This window comes from Pavona decussata, unplaced genomic scaffold (genome assembly GCF_977016875.1).
Source record: "Pavona decussata unplaced genomic scaffold, jaPavDecu1.1 SCAFFOLD_223, whole genome shotgun sequence".
Classification (NCBI taxonomy): Eukaryota; Metazoa; Cnidaria; class Anthozoa; order Scleractinia; family Agariciidae; genus Pavona; species Pavona decussata.
The window spans coordinates 64,917-77,992 of NW_028145628.1; the positions used below are offsets into that span (position 1 = coordinate 64,917).

The 13,076-nt window shown below is 37.4% G+C and overlaps 2 protein-coding genes and 1 long non-coding RNA gene across 4 annotated transcripts in view; 1 reads left to right on the plus strand and 2 right to left on the minus strand.

The window, feature by feature from the left end:
- The window catches only part of LOC146458979 (mediator of RNA polymerase II transcription subunit 20-like), a 163,822-nt gene that overhangs the window by 46,584 nt on the left and 104,162 nt on the right, over positions 1-13,076 (minus strand). The gene's annotated exons all lie outside the window — the stretch shown is intronic.
- Positions 516-1,673, minus strand: LOC146458983 (trace amine-associated receptor 1-like). Its single transcript, XM_085089725.1, has one exon. It carries the CDS (start codon positions 1,671-1,673, stop codon positions 516-518), a length of 1,158 nt encoding a protein of 385 aa, XP_084945851.1.
- LOC146458984 (uncharacterized) lies at positions 10,824-12,762 on the plus strand. The gene is made up of 2 exons (XR_014858062.1): positions 10,824-11,143; positions 12,058-12,762. It is a non-coding gene; the product is annotated as an uncharacterized LOC146458984 (long non-coding RNA).

The window sequence follows — 13,076 nt, forward strand, 5'->3', positions numbered from 1 at the left end:
GGCATTTTAATGATACGAGAAAGTAGGAAATTAAAGCCTCAAAGAATCGGCTGAATATTTCTTCATATATATAACTGATAGATAACATCAGTTATCTCTTGTTGTGGATTAATCTAGAAACCGTCCGATTTCTCAAAATCAGGTTTTTATTTTTTGCTTGTTGGTTTTTTGAAGTTATTGTTGTTGTTGTTTTAGAGGGGTAGGGTAGGGTGCGATGCTGTTAGTAGTGGGAGGGACTCAAAAACGGCTAACAAGAGTAGAACTGAACAGCCACGCGCATCGAAATTTTATAATCATACATCGGATTTTTGTCTTTGTAGATCATTACCCCGTCACTTCGCTGAGTGCATACAAAATAAATAAAACAGTTCACTGAGCACTCGTCTTTCTTTTAATTCCACAGCATGACTCTTGACTCTTTTTAAACTTCTACCATAATAGGTCAAATTAGGTGTTATGGCATAAATATTGATACAAATATATTTGAAATCTGAAATTAATTGTAAGGTGTGCCGTTATAGCGGATTGCTTTCCTCGGCTGGAACTATTTCTTTGGCGTCTAAATGACGGAATGACAGCAAATCCGGGTCTTGTCTTACAGCTGGCAATGAAAACGCCTCAGCAGTAGAAGGCACAACTTCACTCCGAATTGGATGTCGTCGTATGATAGCCATTTCTATTTTCGGTGGGCGGTTTTCTGGCTCTCTAAAACGTAACATCTCGAGGAAAGCGTGGCGGAGCTTCTTAAAACGCCAACAGTAAATCAGCCGATTGGAAAGAGAACCTAACATTGCAAGAGTATCTGTCCAACCCCATACAATGGCTATAACGTGCGGTTCTGTTGTGTTACGTGAAGAAGTTGTCACAGCAGCCCATATTATTGAAGGTAAATAAGTCAAAAGTAACACGCCCAGGATGATTGTAAAGGCGTTGGTTGCCTTGTTGTCTTTTTTCACTTTTCTAGCTTCTTCTTGTGTTAGTTGCTCGTTTTGTAAGCGTTTTTTCTGACGCCTTGACTCTGAATAAATATAACCATACATGTAAGCTATAACAACAATGTAAAACATGCCCATAATACTTAGTATTACGCCTCGTATTTCATCATAAAAGTACACTTGTTGTTTACTACCAATTGCAAACAAAATAAGCTCTTCGATTATCAAACAAAATGTAAAGGCCCAAGCCAAAATCGCACCAATTGTTACCCTCTGTTTTGTTACGATGTCTTGATATCTCAGGGGCTTTTTGACAGCGATAAAGCGATCGATACTTATTAAGACGAGATGACTAAACGAAGTAATACTAGACCCAGACCAGAGTTGTTCGTAAACTGTCTGCAAGAAACAAAACGGGCCATCACTAAAAATTCTCTTCACATGAACCGCGACTGCTATGGGTTGCACTATGAGTCCAGTGAAAAGATCTGTTCCTGCCATGCTAGCGAGAAGGATATTCGAAGGTGTTCGTAGTCGGTGTCTTGTAGCCACAGCTGTTACAACCAAGGCATTTAGCAGAATGGTCGGAAGAATAGCTAACGAACTGATACTTGATAGAGCAACTAGATTTCTCCTCGTATCATCTGTCAAGTAAGTTTTGCGCCAGACTGATCCATAAAGAAAGGGGCATTCCTCCTCGTCGGCGTTTGAAGTTCTGTTGGAGGAAAAAAATGCCATCTCATCCTGCAAAGTTTGCAAACTGACTAAACGTAAGAATGAACGACACAGGCAGATGTAACTGAGGCAGTTTGGAATTGAATGAAAAATAATGATGTAGGGGGCCTTTTATTTTCATCAAAGAAAAGCGTTTTATTTTAATAGTGAATATTAATAGACAGGTTCAGCTATTAGGCGCTTGTGTCTTCCGATGAGTTTTTTTTATGATTTTAACAACAAATGCCCAAATGCCAGGAAGTTAAAAGACAGACCATAATTTTGTTGATTCTTTACTCATCACTGATATTGTTATAAACAAAACATGGCCATTAGTGGCTTTTAAACGGCGTTTTCTGCTGTCTATTTAGGAAAAACACCGGAAGATTGACTAAACACGAAACAACACTTAGATTAAGTGAAAGTCGGGAAGCAAGCTTTTATGCTTCATAATACCACTAATGCATATTTTCATTTTTTTTTTTTTCAAAAAGAGCGGAAACTTTCTTTACCGTTGAAACCAGAAGGAAATTTCTTTCTGGCTTTACCGGTAAAGAAAGTTTTCCGCCGCTTTTCTTGATCGAATATCGAAGTATTTTAGTGACACAAGAACTGTAGGAATTTAAAGCCTCAAAGAATCGACTGAATATTTCTTGATGCAGCTTTGGGTGGAATATATGAACACATTTTTCAACATAGATAAATATTTCAAACTGATTGATTATGCAATGATATATTTTCCTTCTCCCGACGTGTTTTCTGAATAGCAATAAACAGATGTCACTAGGGTAAATTGATTCACTGATTGCAGAAAGATTAAAAGATCGAGTGTATTTTAATACATTTCAGGAATTATTATGAGCTGATTAACGGGAAATTTAGACTATTTATAAATAACCAACCAAATTAATTCAAAGGGGCAGTATCATAGGAGATATAATGATTTTGGGGAAAAATTCACTAAATTTAAACTTTGAACACTGTGTTAATTAATTCCTCAGTATCGCTAATTTAAAGAAATATTAATGGTGATTCTACTGAGACGAAAAGTTGAACCAAAATATAGTACAACCGATTTTTTTGTGCGTTACGACAGCGAAAATTGAAAACGTCGGCCTGACGTTTTCAAATTTGAACCCATTTTTATTTTGCCATCTGTCGGCAAAAATATCCGTGGATAGTTTCTTTGCATTCTGATAGACTTTTAATGGCATTTTGGTCAATATATCTTGACTGCTATCAACCGAATAGCGACTTTTTGATTTTCAATGTGTTACTAAAAATAGCGTGATACTGTCCCTTTAAGTTCAACAGAAGTGTGTGAAATGTAAGACTCGTTTCCAGTCCCTTAGCTTAGAAGAATTTGCTAATAACGCATAGCACCTAAGGAAGGCCGAAGAATAAGTAGGAACTGGGAACGAGTCTGGTCAAATACCCGTCAGCGCTTCGTGTTTTTAAATCACGATATTGTTAAATTGTGTCAATTTCTGGTTAGGTTCTGTGGAAGACACAGCGAATTAGTTTTGACAATTTGTACTCAGCTCTTTATTAGTTCCTGGTAGTTAGTGACGTATGAATAATGATCTCATCTTCAGCCAGATCGAGTGCAATAGACTGAGTTGTAAAATGTGAAAGTGACGTTACTTGCAGTCCACTCAAGAAACAATAATACTAACGGTTTTAACTAGCCTCAAGATAAATAATCCCAAAATTGAGAAGTTCACTTCGTAGTCAAATGAGACGTAAATTTTAATAGATCGATAATCTTTCTTATATGGATTCTAAAAGTAGTCACCGGCACAGAATACACTAACGCCCAGTTCAGACACCGAAATTTTCACGAGCCGAAACTAATACCTTAAATCAGTTAAGTGCATATTAAAAAGTTCGACGTCTGAATCAGTTGAGAACGGCTGCTTCAATTTGGAACGGCTCAGCCGGGAATTTCGGCTTTGGAACGGCTTTGATTCAGACGTCGAGCTTTTCATGAGCCGAACCTAATGCGTAAATTATTGTAACGTATTTTAGATACAGTCTCTCGTAGGAGAGAATGTACATGTTTTGCTTCGAGTAAATTGACTTCAGCTAGTTAAGTTCGGCGTCTGAATCAAGAGGCGGGACTTTCGTGATTTGGACCGACCTTAATTTGAGTTAAGTTCGGCTCATGAAAAGTTCGGCGTCTGAACTCAGGCCTAACAAAAGATTTATTACAGTTCAGTTCTGCGTTTGCGTTAAATGGGCTACTATTTTGCAACGGTAGGTAACTCTTAATACCGGAAAGAATAAATTACTGTAAAAATTATAAGTTAGCTGATTTGACAAATAAGGCTATTTACATATAAACACTGTACACCAATCAGTTAACACACGACTCTCTCTCCCCTCCCTTCGGCCACCCACGTTAACGTTTAATGAAATTCTTTTTGCTGCATGCATGCAGACAATTTGTGTCCCGTTGAATGGTTTGCTATTTTGTTTTACTCCTGGTTTTACTTAATAATAATAAGATTTGTCGCAATTGTTCTCCTTCAAAACTTGGCGCTATGTGGTTTTTAACCTTTTGTTTTTACTAGCTGTGTAACAGAACTGAAGAGCTCTAAATGCATGGTTCCCTCTTGATCTGTTAATGGATAATTGATAGCAGAGCACAAATTTGCTGCCACACGTTTTTCTATCTAAATAAAAATTTTAGAGATATTTTTACGAATTCCGTTGTGTTGTTCTTTAATTTTTAAACTATTTTTGATAATAAGACCGATTTTACCAGTTATAAGATTTACCATGTTACAAGAAAACTTAGTGTGTCCAAAATGAATTTCACCAGCTATGTCTGCTATAAGGCTTGCGTTAAGCTCTTGTCACCAATCATATCTCAGTTGAAAACCTTAAACGGAGAGAAACGACCACGGAAACTCTTTGCTTCACAAATATAGTTGATTCATGTTTTGAAACATATATTATAGAAAGTGAACCTTTATGCGATCAAAACATTTCATAAAATGAACTTCCTGAGCAAAATATTCTTTTCGTGGAGTTAAACGTCGTTAGCCAGCAAAAGAAATCCAAAATTTGCGCGGCAAATGAGTGTATGGGAGTTTTCTGGCAATTGTAAGGCCCCCGAGGCATCTAGTAGTCTCGATTGACACCGTGCCGTACAGTGACATACGGCCAGCAAAATTAACCAATCACACCGCGCGTACTAACTGAGAGCTATAAAAAAAATATTAATAAAAATAAATAAAATATTGAAAACAAAATTACAAGGTGTACACGTTATAGCGGATTACTTTCCTCGATTGGAACTATTTCTTCGGCGTTTAAATGACGGAATGACAGCAAAACCGGGTCTTGACTGACAGCCGGCAATGAAAACGCCTCAGCAGTAGAAGGCGGAACTTCACGCCGATGTCGTCGTATGACAGGCATTTCTATTTTCGGTTGGCGGTTGTTTGGCTCTCTTAAACGTAACATCTCAAGGAAAGCGTGGCGGAGCTTCTTAAAACGTCAACAGTAAATCAGCGGACTGGAAAGGGAACCTAAGATAACGAGAGTATCGGTCCAACCCAATACAAATGGCCATAGAACGCGGTCCTAACATGTAATCTGAAGAAGCTATTACTGCCGTCCATATTATTAAAGGTAAATAAGTCAAAAGTACCACACCCAGGATGATTGTAACGGTGTTGGTTGCCTTGTTGTCTTTTCTCACTTTTCTGGTTTCTTCTTGTGTTAGTTGTTCATTTTTTAAGCGTTTTTTCTGACGCCTTGACTCTGAATAAATATAACCATACATGTAAGCTATAACAACAATGTAAAACATGCCCATAATACTTAGTATTACGCTCAGTATTTTCTTATAAAAGTTCACTTCTTGTTTACTGTCTATTGTAACCAAAATAAGCTCTGGGATTCTCCAGCAAAATGTAACGACCCAAGCCAAAATCACACCAATTTTTACCCTCTGTCTTGTTGCGATGATTTGATATCTCAAGGGATTTTTGATAGCGATAAACCGATCGATACCTATTAAAACGAGGGGACTAAACGAAGTAACACCAGACGCAAAGACGAGTTGTTCGAATACTGTTTCCAAGATACAAAACGGGCCATCACTAAGGATTCTCTTCAAATGAACCGCGACTGCTATGGGTTGCACTATGAGTCCAGTGAAAAGATCTGTTCCTGCCATGCTAGCGAGAAGGATATTCGAAGGTGTTCGTAGTCGGCGTCCTGTAGCCACAGCTATTACAACCAAGGCATTTAGCAGAATGGTCGGAAGAATAGCTGTCGAAATGACACTTGTTAGAGCAACCAGATTTCTCCACGTATCATCTGTTAAGTACCTTTTTCGCCAGACTGATCCTTAAAGAAAGGCGCATTCTTCATCGTCGGGGTCTGAAGTCCTGTTAGAGGGAAAAAATGCCATCTCATCTTGCAAAGTTTGAAAGCTGACTAAACGTAAGAATGAACGACGCAGGCAGATGTAACTGAGGCAGTTTTGAATTGAATGAAAAATAATGATGTGGGGGCCTTTTATTTTCCCAGGAAAAGCGTATTAAAAAAATTTCAATATTTAATATAGACTGATTCACTAATCGATTGGACGCTTAATTATTGGTATAAGCTTCGGATGAAGGTAAGAACAAATGCACAATTGAAAGGGAATTAAGAGATAGATCGAAATTTTTCTCAATTCTTTACTCATCACGGATAGTGTTATAAATAAAACGTGTCCATTAGTGGCTCTAAACAACGTTTTCCACTGGTTATTTAGGAAAGATAACGAAAGATTAATTAAACGCGGGACAGCTCTTAGATTAAAGGGAAGTATCACACGCATTTGTCTTTTTAAAATCCAAACAGGTTTTTCTTTCGACAAAGACAAAGAAACGTAATTCTCTAGTTTTGTTATAAATTATCACCCCAGTGCAAGACAACTGCCCATAACTGCCTCTGACCATTGACAGACTAGGTCGGAATGGATTGAAACTTGAAAAATGCTCGGCTAATGTTTTTCAAGTTCTCCCATTTTTGTATCCAAAATGCGCTAAAAGAGATCATTAATTGTTCCTTTCAAGAGTTGAAATGATCAATTTCCTCTTGTACGTTGTTCAAGATTTATTTTGGGGCTTATTGTGGCATTTTTAGCAAAAGAGCTTAAAAAACCCATGATATTTCGCCTCAAATTGGAAAGCCGGAGGTAAGTTTTTATTATTCATAATACCACTATTGCGTATTTTCTGTTTTTCATTATTTCTTTTTTCTGGTTTTACCGGTAAAGAAAGTTTTCCGTTCTTTTTGTCGAATAACGAGGCATTTTAATGACATGAGAAAGTAGGAATCTAAAGCCTCAAAGAGTCGACTTAATATTTCTTGATGTAGCTTTGGGTGGAATACACGAAAAAAAAATTATAATCAGCATAGGTATATATTTCAAAATTGATTATTCAATGACATGTTTCCCTTTTGTCTTCTGTGCTTTCACCGATTGCAGAAAGATTAAAAAATCAAGTAAATTTTATTACAGGAATATTATAAACTGAAATTTTAGATGATTTATAAACAGCCAGCCAACCCACACACCTCGCTTTTCGACCCACTTCTCGGAAACAATCTTCCTCGTATTTGATATATTACATTGATTGTATTTATCGAACGTGTTGACTATCTCACATCAAAGCGTTTAAGACATGTTAAGCGTTTGCTTGCCGTGTGAAGGTAAAACTGGCTGTTTTAGAATCCTCAATCAAGTCACTTGTCAAGTTTGTTTAATTTAATAAACAGATATTCCCCCGAACCGAAATCCCAATCCAGCACAGTGATTTTTTACTCACCACTTAGCCAAAGCCGTAAATTGTTGGTGGATAAGATCAATGTTGAAAAAAGAAGTCTTTCTCTGCAGCAAGGCAGCCATACATAGTTTTAGAAACCTCAGATAAAGAAACGTCTTCCAAATGTTTTGATACAGCTTTTAATTGATTAAATTTATTTGTTTATAACATGTTTATGCCTATGAATATCAAGAAGAACTAGGTAAATGGAGGAGCAACTGAACAAACCAGAAACGCAAACGAACGCGCAAACGGAAGAACGAGGGAAAGAACAACCTGATGAGCAAACGAATAGCCGAATGACCGAGTTAAAGTTACCGTATACCTTCAGAGGTATCTCGCGTCCAAGCGATATAGTGCGTCCGTTTTAAACTGTAGATACCTTAACCCCTATACCAAATTAAATCTTATAAAGCTGGGTATTAAACTATACTAAGAAGTTTGAAATAAAATAAATTGTCGAATTTTTCACGACCTCTGAATGCGAGCGTCCGAATCACCTTTTGAAAGCTACAATAGTCAAAGCGAATTTTGTTTTTGCTTATTAAATTTGATCCTCAGTTTCCGGACCCAGAGCGCAAAAAAACGTGTCTGCGTTTTGCCATATTCAATCGTAGTGAAAAGTTACAGAACATGTTCAAAATTTGATAAAAAAAAAAATGTGGAGTGATAGTACAAAAATCGCTCTCAGAGAAAAAATATTTCCAAAAAAAAAAAAATTCGCAGACACGTTTTTGTTGTTTATATGTTAAACTAGCTACTGTCCAAATTTAAAGCAAACATAAAAATTCCCTTTGAGTTTTAGCTCTTTAAAGTGTCTCCTCCAAGTGAAAAAATTGATTCGCGAAAACAGTGCTAAAAATACGTCAAAATTCTTGGCATAATTTGTTAGTCATCTCTATAAGCCTTATTTTGATATAAGGGTTCAAGTATCTACAGTTTAAATCGGACGCGCTACATCGCTTGGACGCGAGCACCTCTAAAGGTATACCGTTAACCTTACCGATCAAACGGTCAACAAAGCGCTCACCAGTAAAAACGAACGAACGAAAAACCGAGTGAACGAACTCGCGAAACCAGATAAACAGCTGAACGACCGAGTAGACAGCTCGTTTGTTTGCAGCCATGAGCGTTTAAAAACGATCGGTTTTTTTAATTTTTTAATGTAAACAAAAATCATATATATTTGCGGAATGTGTAAGAAGCGAGGTGGCTTTCGTTCTTATTACTTCGTTCTTGTTTGGTAAATAATGATAAGTTTTTGCACGTATTTTTGGTGAGCTCACCAAACAGAAAAATAAGAAATAGCAAAGATTGACAAAAGCAAAAACAGATTCGTCTGCCCCGAAGGTCTGTCTTTCTCGTTAGGGGCACAGTGAATAGACCCGGTAGAGAGTTCAAGAAACGTTAAACAATGATAAACGCAAGAAGGAAGAAATGTAAACGTAACGGCGAAGGAGAAAATTTTAGATAACTTCAGGGAAAATCTCTCTGATCGCAAGTTTCAAACTGCGGCACCACAGCTGGCCCTACGTGTCTGAGGTATCAGTTGTCACTCTATTAAGATTAATTAAGTAAATTATCAAACTAATGTTTCCTTGTACCTGAAAAGTCCGGTTTCTGCAGAAGAAGAGTTTCTACTTGACATATTAAATACAGCCTGATTAAGGTTCCAAGCTGTACTTCGTAGGTTAAATAAATTGGAAATGCAAGCTGTTTCAACACGGAACTAACAAACGACAAGATGATGGTTTACCTTTGCAATTTTAAAGACAGTTAAGTTTCGTTATCTAATCTGGCCCGAGTCATTTACTGGAATCATTGATTGACATCTGGACACCAATTTACTGGATCGAACAAGACTCTCAAGCTTCCCACGCGTAGATCAATGGTCATGTCCGTGATTGACGGATGCGAGGACGACGAAGATTGATTGGTAGCGCGCGCACTTAATTTTTAATTAGTGAGAGAGAAAAGAAAACCACAGTTAAGGGTTTAGGTTTCCTTGTTTATATCTTTGTTTACACCATGTTATTGTTAAAGAAAGTGAGATGAAGGAAAAAATACTTTTCAGGTTTCCAAAAAAAAAACTGATTACAAGTCATCCCTCAACGTGCCTACAAAGCAAAGGTTGAATTGATGGACGCAACTTGCATCGGCCCATTTTCATTGACCAATCAGATCTTGGAGAACGCGGTCGATTTTAGAAGGTTTTTCCCCCAAAGACAAACATCTGGGTAGAAGATCAATTAAACCTGATAAAGAAACTTCTTCATAATGTTATGATACAGCTTTTAATTGACTGAATTTAATTGCTTGTAACATGTTTACTGATGCCCATGAATAACAATGAGAACTGGGAAAGGGAGGGGCAACTGAAGAAACCAGAAACGCAAACGAACGCGCAAGCAGAAGAACGAGCGAAATAACAACTTGATGAGCAAACGAATAGCCGAATGACCGAGTTAACGATCAAATGGTCCACCGAGCGCTCACCGGTAAAAACGAAAGAACGAAAAACCGAGTGAACGAACTCGCCAAACCAGATGAACAGCTGAACGACTAAGGGGAAAGCTCTTTTGTTTGCATCCATAAGTGTTTTTAAAAAGTATCGATTTTCTAATATGTTAAAGAAAACTTAGAAGCACATATCCTCGTTTCTGACTAAATCTAAAAGGAATGTGTGGTTCTAAGTTTGTATTAAAATATCGGGAAATATATATCTGCAAAGGATATATGTTTTTAGTTTACATTAAAATATTAAAAAATCGATCCTCTTAAACGTTTATTGCTGGAAACAAAAGAGCTTTCCACTCGGCCGTTCAGCTGTTCATCTGGTTTCGCGAGTTCGTTCACTCGATCGGTTCTTCGTTCGTTCGTTTTCACCGGTCAGCGCTGGTCATACGATAATCCGTTTGCACATCAGGTTGTTCTTTCACTCGTTCTTCCGCTTGCGCGTTAGTTTGCGTTTCTGGTTTGTTCAGTTGTCCACCGTTTTTCCGTTAAAAAGATTTCCGATTTCTCGACGTGCTTTTTTGGTTTGTTCGTTTTTTTGTTTGCTTGTTTCTTTGTTGGTTTTTGCTGTTGATGTTTTAGTGAACTAAGGTAGAGATTGAGGGAAACGGGTCCAAAAATGGGTAAGTAGAGTGGAAACAGACGAGTGCCTCGAAATTTTTATTTATGATCATACATCGGCAAGAGGTTTTTTCTCTTTGAAGATCATTACCCGCCCACTTCGCCAAGTGAATATCAATAAAAACAGTAATCTCGTACCCCGATCTCAGTCGTCGGTTCGGGAATGTCAAAATGTGAGATCTGGTAAAGTTCGATACAACGCCATTTCTGGTTGGTTACCAGAATTAAGAATGCCTCATTCTAATCTGCTCTGTGATTGGCTCTTTCCTTCTGTGTTTGGTTTTTGCTCAGTTCGGGGAAGAAACAAAAACACGGAAAAGTTTTCGCTCCGATTAAGATTGTCATGCGACGTTTTAATACATACATGCCCTTTGTGTGGGGAGAGAACAGTGAGAAATTGTTTTTTCGGAAGACAACGGCGACTTTAGCCGAAAAGAGTTTGCAGTAACGTTCAAACGGCCTTGCCAAATTACACAAGTTTCCAACACGATGGATATAAGCTTGCTTACTTTTGGGGATAAAATGGAGGTAGGTCATATATTTTTTTTTTGGTATTTCTTGACAAAAAATAATTTTTTTCAAAAAGATTATTTATTTAGTAAACGCAAATTAATTTCCCCAAAATACTTTACCTTGAGTTCCTGAACACGCGCGCCGCATTTGCTAGCATATTTTCAGTTTTTGTCTTCTGCTAAAAGACTATTTTCCTTCTATAAATTGAACTGGACTTTGAGTAAGAGACTTCATAATATAATATTAGTCCTTTCGGACCAGTGTGCTTATTCCTTCAAGATCCATACAACATCTCTCGTAGGACTTTGGAGAAATTGATAGAGTGTCCACACAATATTATTATTCATCTGCTGGTGAGATCAATATCCCTCCCACTCCTCAGCTAAGAGAAATGACAAATGTCCGACTTATGACCGCCAAAATAACAGTAATGAAACCCGTACTACAACAGAGAACACCTTGTCTGAACCGATTAGGGCTCTTTATGTAAGTGTAGTTAGTTTAATTTTATCCCCTCTCTCCCACCTACTGAGTTAAAAAAAATTTGGATCCAAACTATAAAACTAGCCTTCCTCTAAAATAAAAATGGGGACATTGGTTTACATGTCTGCACCACCTAATGTTTTGCAGGTCTATGCTTGTGATAGGCTTTAGAAAAGAAGCAGTTTTAAAAGGAGGACATGCCTCTTTGGATTTGACATCACTTATAGTTTTTAGAATCTTTTTGCCATTGTTCTTTTCTTCAAGATAGGGGAATTTCTCCATTATTTTATCATTAGTATGGAGTCCTTGAAGTACTAAACACACTTCATTTACTACTTCCATTGTTAATCCTTAGCGCATTCTCTGATACAAATAGTTATCACTGGCCTCAGTTTCTCCTTTATTTCTTGTTAACTCTGCCTTAATTTCTTCCACCTGATTTCTAGGGAGAAGCAAGTTCCTAAAGTTCCTATCAGTGATGTGAATATCTTCAAGGGCTAAAACAGCTGGACACAGCTCAACACATAATTAAGAGCAATGACAGTCATTTCGGACAACAGATATCACAACAGCTGCATTTCTCACACAAAAGCCAAAACCAAAGTGGTTATAAGCAAAAATTTTCCCCTGCACAGATTTCTGGGGTATTTACCCTAATCTGTCATGATGGGTTGCATTTCTTCAATATTTGCACCAATATGATTGTTGTTAAAGTAAAGTTTTGATGTAGCAGGCTCCCCATCTCTTCCACTTTCTTGGAAAAAACTTTCCATGGTTTGCGGAAGACCAAAATGAATAAATTATAATCCTTCCAACACAATGAGAATCAAACCCCATTCCCAAAGATTGTGGCAAATAATATTCATTGTCAGTCTGTAGAGAATGAGACTGAGCCAAAAGTGCATTTTGAGGAATTTGGGGAGTAAGGTAGAACTGGTGATCCCCAAGCTTTCCACCCAAAAAGGCACCCCCAAATCCACACAGTACTAATGATGAGTAAATAATAGGCTGACAGGCTTAATTTTTGACATTGGTGGTGATAAGTTCATCTGCTATGGGCGAAAATATGTAATCAAACTGGTCAACATTACTTTGTGTTAAGATAGGAGGGCCTTTGTAGTACTCCATAAATCTTTCATATTCAAACTTTGTCATTGTTGTCATGACAACAATCTTCGCTGTAGGGAATACTGAGGAAAGTGTTCCTCGTTTGCTGTACTCTGAAGTTGTGCCCCCTGAACAAAGATGCAATTAATTAAGAAAAAACTGTAGTCATTCACTGGGATGTTGTTATTCTTTCCATTAGAATAAGACAATATAATTACCAGAAAATGGATAATGAGAAGGCTGAATAAAAAAGGGATTCTCAAGTAACTAAGCCCTTTTTGACGCATGGGGTGGTGGAAGGACGAAGCATAAAAGAAGCTGCGATAATCACCAACAATATGGCTCTGTATTTATTAGC